The sequence below is a fragment of the Symphodus melops genome (genome assembly GCF_947650265.1).
Source record: "Symphodus melops genome assembly, chromosome: 11".
NCBI classification, from domain to species: Eukaryota; Metazoa; Chordata; class Actinopteri; order Labriformes; family Labridae; genus Symphodus; species Symphodus melops.
Genome location: NC_136701.1, coordinates 10,568,167 through 10,587,104, shown reverse-complemented (window position 1 = coordinate 10,587,104; position 18,938 = coordinate 10,568,167). Strand labels below are relative to the sequence as shown.

The following is an 18,938-nucleotide window of genomic DNA, read 5'->3' as shown; positions in this document are numbered from 1 at the left end:
TATTATGTTGAAGGTTAACATTTAAGTAACCAATTGTTTAATAATAAATGGGTCAGTTTTTCTCATACCTTCTGTTGCTATTGTTCTCTGTTTAAGTAACATCCCTTTATCAAGCCTTTTCTGACATTCCACACACAAAAATAAGGAATAAAAGTATGTATGATTCATGCTGATATCGTATAGGATCGATATCGCTATCAGCTAATACTCAAGGCTGCAATATCATAGTATCATATCGGAAGTGAAAAAGTTGCATCGGGACATCCGTAAACAGCACATCTAGACTGCTGTCCTGATATGCTTTTTTTTTTTTTTTAAAGAGACCCAGCATCAATCTGTCATTGGGCAAGCACTTGGCAATAGTGGAGTGGAAAAACTTCAAATTAACAGGCAGAAACCTCGAGCAGAATCAGACTCATTGGTCAACAGCTACGTGGCAGACAGGCTAAAAGAAATACGACAATCATTGCTGCCTTAAGGGATGTTCATTTGCAGACTTCTTGAGGGGCCATAAAGAGCCAGCTTACTTTTATTCAACAGCATATTGTTTATTATGACATCATCATTTTATTCAACTAGTTATGACTGATAATCACCAAAAAAGTCTTAACGTAGGCTGTTTCAACGAAGGGGATTTAAGAGAGTAAAAGTGGGGGGGAAACAAATGGGGAAAAAAAGCTACTACTCCTCTAACTTACAAAAGGTTTATTTCTAAGCCATTTATATTTTCTCGCAACAAGGCTGATGCAGAAAAGATAAATGACCTATAGAACCTGCTTGTACCTTTTCTTTATTTGGCCCTTCAAAAGACGTTATTGACTAGACGTGGTGAATGTTGTGTAGCTCAAACAGCTGATATGTAGGATGGACTCAGGCAGATTCTACCCTTACCCATCTTATTCCAAAGGCAGAAAACAGTTAGGTATTCAACATGTAAAATGTCAGTGTATCATTTGTGTACTCAATAATTGGCCTTACTTTATGGTTCAGCAGACATATAATATCATATTCCAGAGACAAAGTTTGTTCACGAGAAAAGGATGAGTAAATATGATCCTTTTTTTACTGTTATTTTTTTTCATATGCTCAAAGATATGCTAATAAAATATTGTTTTGCCATAATAGTGTTACGCTCTGCCCTAACGATACAGTCCCCCCCTGAAGGCATCACTCCATCATCCTTTCATTGCATTCCTTTGTAACAGTACATTGATTAGAGTGGCCTCAGCACGGCTGCCTCTTTAATTGTGTGTTTGCCGATCTGAAAGCGGCACAGAACGCCGTGGTCGGATCTGAGCTAACCATTTCAACGACGCTCCCAGGCATTCTCTGACACACAAAGTTCATCGTTAGAATATACAACAGCATGTATCACCATGGCGACCTCTTTGGATGCCGTGCGGGGGACCTCATAAATATGTAATCCTGACAGATTTGAGGAATTGTCTTCCTCAAGTGTTCCTCTCAAGCCATTTTGTTAATGTCAACATGAAGGAAAGTCACTGGAATAAGTGTTGACATTCAGCCCATGGTGTGTATCATTAATAATTACATACACAAGAATTCCTGTCAGATGAGAGCTGAAAAATACTTGAATCTCATTTTTACTGTCACTCTAATTTTCCCGTAATTAGGTATTAGAAATCATTTTGAACTCTGTCATGCAGTGGGCTTCATTCACAGTCTAATCACATACAATGAATGTGATCCCTCAGATAAGTGATTGTCCATTAGTCATTCAAGTGTTGCGTTGCTGGAGCAACCCTATTTCCTTTCTCCAAACTATACTATACTGTATATTATCAACAACAACAAGTTGCATTATTTTCCTTTTCAGTCAGAATGCTAATTGACTGAATCAAAAATAGTATTCTCAAACCAGTCGTTGAATGCTCGGACTGACTTGGCAAACACCAGATAAGTGTATTGTCAACCTACATTCCTATACGTTTTCTTTACACTATGTTTCTGTCAGTGTCTGTGTGTGGAATTTGCACAGATTTGTACAGATTTATCACTTCTGCTGAGAGTTGCCACTCATCCATTTTTATCAGGATTTTTCCTTTTTTTTGGTGTAGGAGAGAGAGGCTTCATAGCAGGTTAGGCCTTAGATGAAAAAGAAAATAGTCCCATGTTTAAGAACAGTGTCCCTATTGCCCCTGTGTGTAATTGCGAGGGCTTATGGGGAGCGAACATTTTGCCCTCTGCTCCTCGTTAAACCTCCACTTGTAAAAGCACTCGAGCGTAGACGCAGCACATTGCGGCTCAACGTTCCCAGACAATGATATAGATTTCTTCTACAAAAGAACAATCGAAAGGGTTGTCACAAATTTGTCCATTGTCACTGGGTCGCTATCATTTCTCTGCTAATTGCCATCATTGTAATAGAATATTAGATGCTCTGCACTGGAAAGGGAGTGTTGATGAAGGGGAAGTGCCAGCTGGCTTTTTTTTTTTTTCCTTGACCCGTATCTGTCGTTATGGTAGTGATAATGATTATGTGATACTTCATTGATCCTTTAAAGGTTTTTCCTTTCTTCTGTTACCCCTCCAAAGAGAGGTCGTTGTCAGGATTCAGCTTCAGACTATGGCTCATCCTGAAGGAGGTTGGAATCAGTCTTTTCCTCAAAGCCTCTTCAGGAAAACTGGTGCTTGCAAAGAAGAAGGCTCAAACTGGGTCCTCCAGTCAGAAAGTGGTCTCTACATTCAGAATGTGAGTTCACTGTGGACCCTTTAGTGTAGAGCATGTCTGGAGGAAAGTGGGTCAAAGGAGTTTGCCTTTATTCACTGAGACTCTTAACACTTTGGTAGCAGTGCAAAAAAATACCAAACTACTGCAAGGTGGATTACACAAAGCTTTAAAATGCTTTACTTTTTAAAAATGAGAGCTGTTCTAGAAATCTTTCTTCTTTGGTTCATCTACATATTTGGTAAGGTTCCCCACATAGCAAACTCCCAGCCAACTTACACCTGTGTGGTTCTTGCTTTGATATATCATGTCGAAGTGACATTTTAAAGGACGAAACGCTGATGAGTCTGGGAAAGTGCAACGAACCCAACACTTATCAACATAAGAAGTTCTCAAATGTTACCACATTAAATTGTTGAACCTAGAAAAGTGTGTTGTTAAAGGTGTACTGCAGTCGTGCAATTTAAAATCCTGAGCAAAAGCAAAAGTGAGCGTTGATTGTGATCATTGGGAACATGTTCATTGGACCAGTTATGTGGGACAAGTTTCATTCATTTCCTCAATCAATCACTTGCCATATAAATAAATCTCACAAATGTAGAACCATAGTGCATGTATTTAGTAACCAATGTTTTAGACTGCTGTCAAATCCTCACTACCAGTAATGAGGCAAACTGGAAAAAAAATCAAGTCCTTCTTTATGTTGCTGTTGTTAAACTACAAACCAGAAAATTGTTAAATATTGTATTAACTACTGGTCAAGCTTCACTGACATACATTAGATGAGTTAGTATGTTGATGGACAGTCTTGCTTGTTTCCAACATTAGCACTAACATTGTTAATATTGGTGAAGTGAGCTGTTTCTTTGGGAGCTAATAGTTTGGAATTAGTATAAGCTTAGGGAGAGTTAAGTTGACCAAACCATGCCAATCCACTCAGTGGGATATTTAAGGTTTAACTTTGCATTGCTGGAGTTATGCAACACTTGGGGACTCAGTGTCAGGTATTTATATGAGGATTTGTTAAAGCTGAATTAGCCACATATTGACACAAGTAGTTGTAAGCTTTTCAAAATGATCCTCTTTTGAGCATCACCTGCTGAACCCCGCAGAGAGCACAGACTGTTCCACGGTGTTTGCACAGTGAGAGAACAAATCCCACCGATCCTTGGCCTCAAAACTGGCACAGAAATTGTCTGATAACTACTCATATATAAAGTGCAATTCTCTCCACGGAAGATATAATGGATTAAGGCAAGAAGGAAACCTCTGTATGCCCAATACCACCAGCACAAACCCCTGCAGGGTGCCAACACACACACACACACACAAAAACAGAACTTAGAGCTTCAACAAAAGGATGGGGACAGTCAGTCCCAGGTCACTTTCTGTAGTTCAGGTCTCTCCTTTGGCATCAGATATGATCTATATCAGTGTCAACCCCAAATTGGTGGAAAGCTTCTCTGGTAGCCTTCAGCCGTGAGCAGAATGTAAATGTGCATTTGACACCTCTAAATCGCTGTCATAATTCATTTCCAGAGCTCTTAAATCTCTGCCTGTCACCTGGCACCTCTGCTGTTTTCCTGTCCAAAAACAGAGCACATTAGCCTTTATTGATGCCTTTGTCCTTTGATACATAATTCATCATTCCGTAACATTTTTTTTTTTTTTTCTGAATCATCGTATATTTCTCTGAGGTTGTTCAAACAAATGCATAAATACAGACTGAGAGCACTTTGTGTGGATCTAAATTTCATGTTTCATGACAGGATCTAGTTAAGCTTTTATGTCTCCAAGTAGTCCCAAGGAGCTGCTCCAACCTGTCTTGAATCTTCAGTACCTCACACGTTAAGCTCACACATTCTCTAGTAGTCTTTCCACAATTATAATAGGTACCACGTAACTTGCAGATCTAGCACTTTGGGGGTTTAGACCCAGAGGGTTTTGCTGCCCTGAGTGTAGAGGCTGAAGCTGTAGGCGTCTAATGTACTGTAAACCACTTAGTCCACAGCTCTACATGTAGTTATTAGGGATGTAATGGTACCTCCCAGGACACTTAAAAATCAGTACACATAAAGGACAATTTGGTGGGATGGAAAGTTCAAGGCGATTCCCTTTTCTTTTTTTTTTTACACAGCAAACAACTTTATCTGCCTTTGACTTCTCTTGTTCGACCTCCTCACGTCTTTGAAATCTCTAGTTAAATATAGAGGAAGATTCTGCAGAGGATTACGCACAGCCAGTATTTCCCACACAGAGACGATAGGTCTACCTGGGCAGCTTTGGAACCCATCGACAAACATCGTCAACTTTGTCTAATAGACCCTTAAAGCCTCTGGGAACATATTAACATTTCTAAGTAATTCTGATAAAGCCAGGGTTAGTGTTAAATGACGATTATTCATTTTCAGTGACTCTGCCATGTAAAAGCAGATTCTGATGTAAATGTCCTTTCTTGGTCCAGAACATCCCTCGAAGAAGCGCCCACTCATCTGTTGGCTCTCTGCACTCTGGCCCACTTCAATGGTAGAAGCCTGAAAAAGAAAAACACTTTTTTTTTTTCCTGTGATTGACTTGCAATAAAAATATCAATGTTATGTTGCAGATGTGCAAAAAGTAAACTGAAAAGAGGAGAAAAAAACACATATTTAAATGTTTGCTAGTTGAGTGGAGTTTGGATGAATCATCTATATAGGATCACCAGACCAAAATTATCCAGGTACATTTTTCTCCACCCTGTAGACCCTGAAGAGATCCATTCATTGCTAGAGGACGACACTGTTAATCAAACCACCTGTAGCAGCAACCAGACACAGCACACCTGCCAACTCGTCTTGCAATATTTATATGACTGACCTGACACTAAAGACACAATACTTAAATCAAGAGCCAAAGCCGTCGATTGGGTAAGATTTATAAGCATTAATCAATACTCTGACTGTCAGGTTGACACAGTAAACTGCAGGAAATGAAGACTGTCGGGTGTAATTGTTGTTTAAATTGCACTTATGTCTTTTATAAACTTAAATGATCACCCACTTGCACAGATTCACGAGCGTTACCAGAACTGGCAGGATGAGAAAGTAGATAAAATGACAACAAATCCTTAAAATGAGATATCTTTCAATGACACGTAAGGACAGCACTTAAAGGTCTTAAACCTGTTAATGTTGAAAGTGATCATGAAACAATATGAAACTACACAAACCATGCAATGCAATACAACGTGATGGAATATGACACAATGCAACAGGTTGCCATGCCGGGTCATGCAAGCAGATGCAATGTGAGTCAATGTAATACAATTTGATTGAGTGTTTGAATACACTCTATTGTCCCTGTACATTTATCTTGGTCTCTAACTGCAAATGTCTAACCTTCACAGATGTATTAATGAGTGTAAAATGATCATGCACAACATTTAATCATCTAAACAGAGAAGCACATGTTTTAGTAACAACCTCAAACATTTATTTATTATTTAATAATTATTATTATTATTATTATTAGACATGACCCATATTGTAACATGAATGGGATCCCAACTAAAAAAAACCGCTTGTATTTAATCACTACCTTCCTGAACTGTGAACTAAAGGAGAATTGTAGGTAAGCAAACATTTCACATTCCGAATACACTCCTGTCAGCGCCCTTTTTTATTTCAAGTGGAAGGTTATTTGGTTCAAACGTGTTTGCTGCTTTAGTTAAAGAGCTGCCCAGACTTACTGTCTCCCAGCAGCCTCCTCTTTTTTTTAAGTGGTCATGGACTGTTCCAGTGCATACACGCCAGTGAAATAGACTTTTGCTCTTTTCTTCATTGTCACAAAAGGCCAGGCACTTCACTGAAGTTCCCATTCCCCTTTTACATAGTGATAAGACAGCCATTATCCTTTGAACCTTTCTTTTCAGTAAGCCAGGAGAAAAGGAAGAGAGAAAGAGGAGGAGGAGGAGGACAGAGAAAGATTTCTTCCCTGAGGTGAGCCCGGCCTCACCTCTGTGTGGCGGGCTTTTTTGTGAGCAGTGAAGAGGTCCTTAACCTTCTATCAGATGGAGGCACACAGTTGTGTTCTGCTTGAATAACTACATTGAAAAGCCCTGAAGCACGGGAGATGGTTCTATAGACTCTGCAAGTGGCAGAGAGAGAGACTGAGAGAGAGATAGATAGTGAGTGAGAGAGAAGGTGGGGAGTGTATTGTATGACCTGCTGGAGTGTGACTCTCACATCATGTGCACATTCTTTGTGAAAGTGCCCATCAGTGCTTCACTGTGAATCTGTGTTCTTTGTTGTATGGGTCTCGCTGACAGGATGGTCCTCCTCTAATAATGTCACAACAACACGGTTCACACATTCATATAATACACTTCCTTTAATAGAGCTCACTTCATTTTACACAGTAACAGCCTTTCTGCTCTCAGTCTGTAAATGGCTTTACAGCAGCAACAATATCAATATCACAGTACACATATTTGAATGTCATGTTGCACGAACGACTCGGTCTGCTTGATGGCTCAGGATACTGGGGCTGCTGTTAGAGTTCCAGCCAGTCAGATTTTATGTGGAATTAATTAGTTTAAATAGACAGCAACAACACATTTTGCAGTCATTACGGCGACATACTTAAACGAAGGGCTGTAAGTGAATCAGAAGAAGAAGAAGAAGTAGTTGATGTTGGCTGCGCGTGAAATCCTTTTTTCCGTGGATGGATTTTTTTCCCCACATTTCGTAGACAAATAAGCTTCATTCAGAGACATCACAGGTTGTATCCCCTAGACCTAAATAATGCTTAAGTTGTTCAGTGTTAAAGAAGTAGAAACATGGAAGTATGTATTTTCTCTTGACCAAAACGGTAAACAGTGAAGACTGAAGAAGGAGTCCTTACCTGAAAAACAGAAAGTGTGAGTCGATCTCGACTTTAAAGATCAGAGCGCGTCCGAGCCCTTGATCAGCAACAACGTCATGCTAACCGGTCAACGGCCCAATTCTAACACAGTGAACTGTACTGAGGCTTCGCGGCTAGTTCTCATAGATTGTTCTGCATACTGTGATCCCCAACTTCAGTCTTCTGATAGTAATGTGAGTGGTTGGTGGCTCCCTTAAAGGAGTTGGTTGCTTAGAAGAAGCAAACACATTCCTCCATAGAAATCAAGTCATGTGGACTGACAGTGGAAAAAAACTTTGTTAAAGTGCCAGAGCAACAAGACAAATCTCAGCTAGTTATTTTGCTAAGTTGCGAACACAGCCGCTCAAGTAGAACTGCATATAAAATACTAGAATAAACTTCAGCAGAGTCTTCAGTTATCGTGGCGTCTATTGCCCATTTTATTTCTGGCTCTTACGACAGACTCTTTTTTTTGTTGAGGCTGATTGAATTGGTGGCATCGTTCGTACATTTGAATCAAGTCACATGACATCAAACAGACCTGAGTTCGAGTACAAAGATGAGTTTTCGATGCAGAGCGAGCGGCCATAACTGTGCCTTCATATTCATAAGCGCAGAGAAATCACAGAAGAGGAAATAATGTGGTCAGTGTTAATATTTGATCACATCTCGTTGCTCTCATATCTGAGCAGACATACAGAGCTCTGTCACCGTGATCTTCTCTTGTCCTTTAATGGTTATATTGGCTTTAATGGATGCCTCTTGGGGGGATTTATTATTTAAAGTGTTATCAGGATTCTGTCAAGTCAGATGTTTGGATCAGCTAGGACTTCAGTACTAGTCAAAACCCATTTTCATATTTCTCCCTCCAACTAGCAGTCAACGTGAGACACCTTTGGGTGTGGTTGTGTGATAGAGACTACAGTTCATAATTATGATATCAGATGACTTGTTTGCACAGGAGGCCTACTATACTGTTGAGAATTTAGATTAAGTAACAAATACATGGATATGAAGATTTGTTTCCCCCTTCTCTTAGTTTCATAAAATAAATACAAGCGTCTGGATTTCATATCAAATTTGATTTGTATCTTATGAAAAAGATGTAAAAGGAGATTTACACCCCTAGTTGTTTTGATTCCTTCTTTTTTTTCCCCCAGAGAAGACGCTGTACTAATAGATGTCTAATAAGAGTGTGTGTTTTTTGTTTCTACTGATGCATGAAAGAGCCAATCGTTTTGCTCTTACAGTATCTGATATTCAATGATGTGGTCAAAATGCTACACATTTCAGGCTCTGAGTTTGTCCAACTCAAATCTTACCGTACATGGTAAACATGTCGATCTGCAGTGGAGCTTTTACACTCTCACATGTGTGGACATGACAAACTCCTTCTGGATGTTTTCCCTCATATTGGATTCCAGAAGTCTTTAATTACCTGCCCAGGCACTTCATGTTGTAATAGAGTTGCTGTGCTTACCACAAGTTTCTCTGTGTTGTTCAATTAAATTAAATAACAACTACAAATTCTAGCTAGCCCACTTCCTTTCACTTTAATGTGATTTTCATTAGATTGCCTGGCATGAGGTTACCTGACATTATATTTCTCTTCATAAAACTGTCGCTCCAGGATATTGCTGGTTGGCACATGTTTGTTTGAGCTTTACTTTTCGATATTTTCCCAGCACACAGTCAACAGATAGTTTTTTTTCAGAAGTGGAAGTTGTTTGTGCGAATTGTATACACAGAAAACAGTTTGGGGAAATTAATGACTTTGTTAGTGGTTGTTCAAAAGCTGTAGCACAACAGCTGTTGCAAATGCATACAAAGAGTATACATTTATGAAACAGATTTCTAATTATTAAGATCAAATAGTCTGCATTTTTTTTTTTTCCAACTCATATTTGGGCTTTTTATGACTCTATTGTAGAGATAGGGCAGTGGATTGAGTCGGGAATCAGGGGACAGAGAGAGTTGGTAATGACATGCATGACCCGGGCTGACCCTGGACTACATCCCACTCCTGGCATGAGGCACGCGCCCTAACCACTCAGCTACCACCGCCCCAGTCTGCAATTTCTGGGGAAGAAAACAAAAACAAAAAAAACCTTAAAGGATGTGTGGGTCAATACTCTACAAAGACTGATGAAGTAACTGAAACTGTGTGACAAAATCAGTGAGTTTTTTGGACACCAGGTTTGACAGCCAAAGTGTATACATTGACAGTTATGGTACAAATGTAGGAGAGCTTAGCTTTAGAGGCCACAGACAGGAAGTGAGTTTTCAAAAGGTAAATGAATCAATATGAGACGAGAGGGAGTGATGCTGTACTGAACATCAGCCTTGCTGTGGTTCAGATGTAATCGCTCATATCCAGTAAAACATCTTGACCTGGAGTGTCATATTGCTTGAATCAAACAGTTCTAGGACGAGAGTTTAGAAAAAACAGAATTTAATGTTTTGTTCCGCCAACTCAACTAGTAATTGATCTAATTTGAAAACGGACTATTGTCAAGCAACCAAAACATGCTCTTGTTATACATGACCGATCCTCGTATCCAGGTTTATCAGTTCTGCATCTTATTTGTGCAGGTGCTTGTGGTTTATTTTGTACTGCTCAAACGGGCACAGTTTAGAGATCTGAGACAGATGACACCACTGTGGCTCATTGAGGGGCTTAGCATTATGAAATGCTAACCTCACATTGGAGATATTGCTTATCTGCAACATTGCCAGCAACAGGAGCAGAGAGTGCCAGCAAATGTTAAACATGTCCTCTGGTTGTCATGTTTGCTTGGATGATACGTCACATGCCTGACCTTATGTAGGTTATATGGCTAGCAAAATCAAGTTTCTCAAAATGTAATGTAATAAGGGCTTATTCCGGTTTATGAACTCGAGACATGATGTTTACGTGTACAAACAAAATGGGGTTCTCAAAAAACCTGATCAAAACCTTGGATACTCCAAGTCCCTGCAAACGCGCTGATGCTGTACTCTTCTGTCTCACGTCAAATCCGATCACGTTGAATAAAGCTTTGAATTCCAATCTTAGGTTTGTTAAATTCAAATATTTATCTTCAGCTAAATTTGCCAATTGGTGAGTATTTCGGGGAGGTGCAAATAAAGTGCCTGGTCCCGCGTGTGGACTTCGAGCAGTACAGTGAGTAACCGGGCCGCACACGCTGTGCCAACGTCTTGTGCCAAATGTGTGGCAAGAGGGTGGCACGAACATCGTGCCAGCACTAGTCTGCCTGGCTGCCAGGCTCTTTCTCTTCATCCAATCAGACGGTTCAGCTCGAGTGAGACCCCTATTCTTGTCTCTTCCCCATCTCCTTCCTGAAGCTTTGTCACCCTCCTCTGTGAAAAAAAAAAAAAAAATCACAGACGGATGCTTGTGTGCACATCTTTTCCTCCTCGGCACACTGTAACACTTACCTAGAGACCATAACCAGGGAGGGGACTGTGCAGAATTCTCTCTATTCGCTGCTTCTCCTCCTTTTTTTTCTTTTTTTTTCTCCCCAGACAAAATCCCGGTCTAAATGAGAACGCCTCAGTCTGTTTTTTTAAGCATTTCATCAGAGTTATCGAAGGCAGCGTGTGCCTAGAGATCCCAGGTTGCGGAGATGTGTGAGGATTTTTGTTGTTGTTGTTGTTGTTTTCTGCCTGTGTGTGGCTTTATTGGACATGATGAGGGATGATATTATGGTGGATGCTTGCTGCCGCTGTGGCTGCGAGATGAGGAAGTATCCCATTTGTCTCACACTCGCTTAGTGTAATGTGTCTATCTGTCACCCTCCCCAAGATCGGACGAAGGTGTTCATCAAAATAAACATATTGTCTGCACGGATCTTCATTCCTTTCACCGCTTGTCATTGCAGTTAATTTCCCAGCCCACTTCATGTTTTTTTTTTTTTTTTTTAACTCTTTTTACTCTTTTACATCTTTGCAGGAAAAGGAGATCACTTAAATTCCTGTGTCATCCAAAAATTACGAGCTCCAGACAAAAAAAAAAAAAAAAGAAATTGTAACCTGACACTAATCCTGCGACCGCACACTGATTATGAAGGAGAGAGGTGCTTAGGAAGAAATAAGTGCGGGAATATATATTCTAAGAGTAATTACAGCGGGCAGAATGAGATGTGATTCAATGGGGGGGGGGGGGTGACGTGAGCTACTTGCTGAAGAGATTAAGCTAATGTCGCTACTTCTCTTCTTGTGTCTTCCAGGTTGATGATGCCATGCTTATGTTTGATAAGACTACTAACAGACATAGAGGTAAGTGCACCACTGCGTCTTCTCTCGTTTTTCTCACATTTGGTTTCTTTCTGAAAGGTGAGAAAAGAGTAATTTTATGTCCTTTTCCCCATGAGATAACACAGAACAGTTCCAATCTTTGGTGATATTAGGTGTGCCGTCTGTTCAACAATGGGAGCGTGTCAAAGTAATCAATAAGCTGGTACGGTGTTTAGAATGTTGGAGGCTCAGATGATGATGTGTGTGTGTGTGTGTGTGTGTTGATGCTACAGAGGGGTGCTTAAAGGGTGTAAAGATTGCGAGATGGTGGGTGCTGTGCAGTCAGATAACAGCATCAGATAAGGCCCAGGAGAAGCACTGACTTTATCACTCTCTCTCATCAGGCTCCTTATCTTTTCGATGAGGGGACGTTTCTCTCTCAAGCAGAGGACTTTCCAAAGACAGGTTTTCCTCCTCCGCGCCACATTGCGCCGCGCTGTGTGTTTATAAGACGAGCTTTAACCAGGAGCACATACACGCCTGTCGCTCACCCTGAGCCCTTCGCGTCGGCTGTTATTGGCTATGAATCGTCACGTTGGTGCGTTAGTGCAACTTTTAGGAGACAGACCGTCCCTGGCTGTGTGCACGCGTGTGTGTATCACTGCGAGGAGTCGACAGGCACTGACAGGTATTTCCACAAGAAATAGGAGAAGATACTTCTCTGTTTGTCAGCTCACTTGGAGGCAGAGCTGACAGCGCCGCATCTCCCTGAACTGGTCTGAGCGCTGTTTTGCCATATTGATTCAAACATTTGTTTGCAGTGCGCGAATCTCAACCTGTATAAATCTTTAAGTGCAGTTGGCTCGGATTTGTTTTCTCCAAAAACGTCTCTTTCTTCTTCTACTGTATCTGTGTGTGTGTGTGTGTGTGTGTGTGTGTGTGTGTGTGTGTGTGTGTGTGTGTGTTCAGAAGAACTCTGTGAGTCGGGTAAACAGTTTCTAAGTGTGGAACATGTGAACTGTAGTGGAAGTGATCTCTGGCTTTGAGGGGATTTTGATCTGTAGTGACAGAACCCAGTGTGAGGTCTGCTTTGAGACGAAAGATTCATTTCTCTCTGTCTCTCTCTCTCTCTCTCTCTCTCTCTCTCTCTCTCTCTCTCTCTCTCTCACCCGCTCTCTCTTTCTCTTATTTTTCACGACTTTCTCTCCCTCCTGTCTGCTGCCTCGCCGGCCCTGTGTGAAAGAGGGTAGGCGCCTGGCTCGGGCAGTGTGTTCGGCGTGTGCCTTCGGGCAGCAAAATGCCCTTCAAATGAAGACAATGATTGGAGAAACAGCCTCCTTTGCTCGTGTTCCGACCAGAGCCAACGTATTTATAAAAACGGTGACACTGAGGAAGGAGACAGGCGCAGCGTCTCCTCATTTGCCATTTCATCTATCTTGCATTTTGATAGTTAGTTCCACTAAGCGGTAGATATTAACAACTTTCATCTTAAAAACACAACAGCTCTCCCGGATGAATCACATGCAATATTGCGGGCCCATATGAAAATGTGAATAATTCATCAGAACCATTGGTGTGATTGTGTAATATTAATGGCTCAGCTGCCCCGTGACCACATAGAAAAGGACATTGATTACATTATCGGTGAAAGCAGTGCCTGGACCTGCAGGATCCAGTGATGGGCATCTGGCAGCCAGCAGTCCAAATCAATTTCCCACCTGTGTTCATTTTTATCTTACAGATTGATTCATGAAAAAATAATCCCTGATTTCTCTGCAGCCGTGCAAAGGGTAAAAATAACACATTCTTTATTTAACAATCCGAGTATTGCACAATGCAATTTGAGCCACTGTGGCTACTCTGTAATTGCAACTCCTGGAAATCACAGTTCCCCTCACTGCTCTGTGCTTCGTAGAGCTGTGAGCAGAAAGGAGCATATTCCCGAACAACTAATGCCATTTCTCCTCTTTGTTCTTGTTAATCTTGAATGCTGTCATGCCTCCAAAACAGACACACTCTGCTACACAAGTGCACCGTCTAGTGCCTTACAACCAAATTTTTAAATCTGCACCGACCCAAACCCTGAAGCCTCACAGCAGCCGAGTGTTTCACAAACTAAAGGCCGAAGACGCTTTTTTTTCTACTGAGGCAAACAAGCAAAAAATAGGGCAAATGTCCCTGAAGAATGCATGTCTATATTTACTGGAGTCTGTACTTCTACAAGCATATTAAATACACAGACAGAGAGAGAGATTCCTTTACTCTGGTAGTATATTCAGCAGTTGTACTCAAAGCTAAAGGATTCCTTTAGAATAGAAGGCAAAGTGTCATTCACAGCAGTTACAGGTGATCGTCAGCCCATTTCAGTCTTCTCTTGCTGCCTTTATGTTTCCTTTTTTTATGCAGTCTGTATAGTAAATCACTATATTGTATCGTATTGACTTTGGAGGAGTATATTGTGTATTAGCTGCATGATCGAAACTTGATTGTGAGTGTGTTTTCTTTGGCGCTGCGGTGAATTGGATAGAGGACAAACGTCACACTCCACTAGAAGCAGCATTGTCCTTCAGACGGTCCCTATGAGGCGGACACACGACAGCAAGAGGACACATTCTCTACCCTTCTCATTTTCTCTATACTTTTTTTTTTTTCCTCCTCTATCTCTTCCAGTCATTCAGTCGCATTCTTTCCTCCCTTTTCTTCTCCCACAGTCCCACTATTTCTGTCCACACGCCATCTCTGCACATAGCCTGTCTTTCTGTTTCTGTCGTCTTTCTCTTCCTGTCCCTCCTGTTAGAGGACACTGGCTGTAAGCAAAGCCCCTCACAAAGGCGCACGCTGCACACCATCTCCCTGGCATTTAAAGGAGTAGAATACGGCCAATTGTGTTGGAAATTGAACTCTCTAAAGCCTCCCTTCCCTCTGCAGCAGCTCATTGTGGGTGAGTTCAGTGTCTTTGGTGAGCAGCTTGGGCTGTCCAGAGGTTGATGCCAGAGGGCGCACATTGTTCCATGCTCTACTGCAGTGCGCCCCCACCACCACCATCCAGCCCCCCCCCCTTCAACCTACCCTTCTTCTCCTGACACTCGTTTTGTGTCACAAAAGGGAAAAATAAGGAAAATGTATAATTCAGCAAATTTTCATGTATTTCTGGAGGATTTATTGAGCAGTGTAGTCGCGATCTCAGAAGGAAATAATCACATAGGGCAGCTTGGTATCTGGATCAATGCTTCAAAAAGCATCAAGGTACACACGAGCTTTAATTTGAAAGGAACACGGCTCTCAGGCTAAGTTAGCACAAGTCAATATGCAGGGTCGAGTGTGAATTTCAAAACGCAGTCAAGTAAGTAATAATACCAAAGCAGTATCTGGTTAGATTAAAAAAAGGACATAAGGATATGCAACAAGCATTAGCAGATTGGCGGACTACAAGAACAGTTCATAGCTTCAGTGATTGATTTGCAAACTTTGTTTCATTATGAATGAATGAACCTTCTCGTCTATTTGATTTTGATATTGATATTGAAAAGTTGCATTTCTTTTATCAAGCCAACACTTCAGACCAAGAGAGAAGAACTAGCAAAACCTTTTATTCAAATGAAAAAGAAAATTACTAAAAAATATTCATGAATTAAAAAAAAAAAGAGTTTGTTTCTCATTTTATCTTCAGTCTTGTTAAAGCAGCAAACACTACTTGATGATGAGTCAAAAACATGATGTGACCTAAGTAACCTAGCTAACAAAGACCTACGCTTCTTATAGAAGTCTAGTCATTGCTTGTTTGTGTTACATGGTAATCAAACCCCGGGCTCCTCAGTGAGAGACTGGTTTTCCTTTGGCTCATACATCACCTTCAAACTGCCGTCCCACGCAGACTTAACAGAATATAATGTGAGTTCATCACCAAGTTAAAAACAACAAGCTGGAGGAGGAGATTGTCCAAAATGTGACCCTTAAAGGTTACGTACAACTTTTATGTGTTCAGCGTTATGCAACTGAGCAGGCTACAGTTTTTGACCAATTGGGAGTGAGCCTGGGCTGGCAGTACAGGACATCCAGATTACAGTGTGTTTGTGCTCCAAAACTCAGGCTGTGTTCTGGGACAAGGGCATGAGCACAGTAGTCACGGTCTACAACATGCCAGTCGTCATCGTTCCCAGCAGCCTCAACATGACTTCACATGCCGCCCCTGGATGACAGCACTAGATGTACTGGTGGGAAATAAAAGCTTTTGGAATAGCCCTGAGTCAAAATCATTCTGTCATCCTTTGCCTACTCCCCGTCCTGCAGACTGACGTTTTATCTATGATCTAAGATGTGATTCCACTGTCAAACACAATCGCTAGCGCCAAGGAGAATGCTGCTGAGGTGGGAAAAAATGGCGTCTCTTAGAGGAGGGGATGAAAGAGTGGAAACTGTTATTATCGGCCAAAGCATTGATTTTGTGTTTGTGAGTGTGTGGGCGTGTGTGTGTGTGAAAGTTGGAGTAGATAGATGGATTTTTTTGGCCTTACTTTTATGCACCCTTTCAAATGTTCCTCATCATAATTGGACCTCCCTCTTCGCTACATTACCCTTCTCTTCATCAACACATCCCTCCGTAGAATAATTCTAAGCACATAATCCGAACAGGACCTTTTCAAAGTAAAATAAAAAAGTGAAGATATAGACTCCCCTGATTTGATTATTCACATGCAGCTTCTCCACATGAATCCCCAAAAGATAAGTAAATACAATGCAAATTACTGCATTACAATCCCAATGCTAAATGACACTCTTACAATTAGAAGTTGCTGATTAATTGGGTCAAAACTGCATGCCAGAGTGATTGTTTGATTCATGCTCTGCAAAAAAAAAGTCTGTAAAAGTCAGTCAGCACTCGCAATTTTAAAGACGTTTTCAACAACTTTTGAGTTAATTACGGCAAGTTAAAAAAAATACTGAAGGAGGTACCTATATGTTTCAAGTGATACATGAGTTCTCTTTCACCTTTTTTAATTACACCATTAAGGAACATGATGAAATCCCATTGTAATTTCTTTCCTATTGTTTTACAACAGTTAGAATCCAGGCAGCAGCCATTAGAGTAGCTGTATAATGACTGCGTGACTGATTGTAAGCCAAATTCCTTCTTTATTTGAATGATGCAAGTAATAGTAATGCGCAACAGTGTTGGCGACCTGGATAAAGAAAAGGAGGCTGGATTGTTTCAGTCACAAGGCAGCTTTGTGTGAGCGAGGCACATATTAGAAGCCACGTTCCTAGAGAAAACGAAGGGGGAATCTTGTTTTTTTTTTTTTTTTTTTTTTTTTTGTATAAAGGAGGACGGGACCTAGCCTGACGCCGTGTGAATTTGTGTATAGCTTCTTTTTTTTCTATGGGCTTAAAGGGCTGGTTTTCTTCTTGGCAGACAAACAGAAGGCTGCATTGTGTGTGTCAGTAATCTCTTTACCTGGATTGGCAGCAAAGCTAGCAAGTGCAGCTCCCAGTGTGGAATTGGCACTGAGGAGTCAATGTCACACTGAGCGAGCTGCCTCCCAAACAACCAAAAAACTGGTTGTGTGTCTGCGGGACTGTGTTTGTGGATGACAGCATGCAGTTGTTGCTTCTTCTTTTCTTTTTCAACTTGTGTGTCTTTGTTCCTTAAATAGGTGAATTTAACAGCACACAACAGCCAAGCTTGTGAATATGTGACACAGGCCCAACACTATCTTATTATTTAAAGGATGTTTTTTTGTGTGTTTGTATATATATGTGTGTGTGTGTGTGTGTGTGTGTGTGTGTGTGTGTGTGTTGGGCGCAATCTCAAAACTATCCCTCACAGAGCAAAAGTCTCTTCGCCAGGATACACAAGCTCCTACTGTTACAAAGCCTTGAGTGGTATTAGGTGTCATTATACACCAACTATTTGACATAAATTCGCCTCTGCCGCCTCTCTGGGTGAGGAGAAAAAAATAATTGGCCTCATTATCTTTCATCTCACTGGCATATTACATTCATTATTTTATATAAAGAGTGCCAGTATGAGTCCTGTAACCTGGGAAGCAGCGCAGCGCCTCCACAGGTTAACTGTTGCTGCCCGAAAGAAAAACACCCGCTATTCGACGTCACCACAATGCCTCATCAGCCACTGGTGCTGGGGATTGAACATGGCCGACTGGGCAGAGGATGTCTGTCTGCAAAGTGATTGCTGGCTCATTGACTGAGTACTGTAGGAGAGGAGGGGTAAAAAGGAGGTGTAGGGAGGAAGAAAAAAAAAAAAGAAAACACGTACAGTTGGAGGAGAAACGGGGGAAGAGGATGGAAAGAATGGCAGACTGAGTAGATGAAAAAAAAAAAAGTCAAATGAAGGCATGGTGAGGGAGAGAAAAGGAGGGAAATAAAGAAAAACGAGAGTGCCTCAGCGGGAAGCCTCCCCCTGCTGGCTCCTCAGGCTGGAAACTGCTGCCGATGGCTTCAAAAGAGCGCCAGGCAGTCTAGGCCTCCGCTTCTAGCAATTAGAGATCACTCCAGCGGATGCCTCCTGGCCAGCCTGCAAATCCCTCAAAAATACCCTCTGATTACTACTGTAGGACACAGGCTGTTTACCAAATGGATCTAGCACTGCTGAGAGCGATGTTTGATAATGCCTTTCTTTTGTTCAGGAGAGAGAGAGGGAGCAGGGTCATTTGATTTTTTTTTTTTTTGGCATGACTTCAGAGATGAATTCCCAGCGAGAGAAGAAAAGTTAACCATTTCTTTAATTTTTCAGCCAAATGGCCCCACAAGTAAAAAAAAGCCCGCGCTGTGTTTACAAGAGAACAAAACCTATTTGGACAGAGCTCAAATACTGTATCTTTCTTCCAGCACTTTTACAAGACCGAGCTCCTTCTTTGATGGTTAATATCCTTCACTGCCAATCCCTTTTTAAACAACCCAATCCCTGCAGGTTCCGCAGGAGATGTCGTGTTTACAGGTCTCGGCTCCTCTGCGCTCTGTGACTGGTTGTGTAGCAGCACTGATGCAGAGTAAAACAATCAGCCGCCGTGCTTGACTTAACTGATTGACACAGCGTTCGAATCAAGTGGAATCAGATTTTCCTGCACTTTTTCGTCCCTGTGCATCGCTTCAGCCTTCCGACGAGCGCTGACGT

The 18,938-nt window shown here is 41.4% G+C and overlaps 1 protein-coding gene across 10 annotated transcripts in view; it reads left to right on the top strand.

Annotated features, from left to right (window-relative positions):
* The window catches only part of LOC306832179 (RNA-binding protein Musashi homolog 2), a 259,288-nt gene that overhangs the window by 132,370 nt on the left and 107,980 nt on the right, over window positions 1-18,938 (top strand). For all 10 annotated transcript variants that reach the window (XM_079356626.1, XM_079356633.1, XM_079356634.1 and 7 more), the window contains exon 7: window positions 11,800-11,848. In XM_079356626.1, the coding sequence (XP_079212752.1) occupies window positions 11,800-11,848 (49 nt within the window). The remainder of the gene's footprint in view (window positions 1-11,799; window positions 11,849-18,938) is intronic.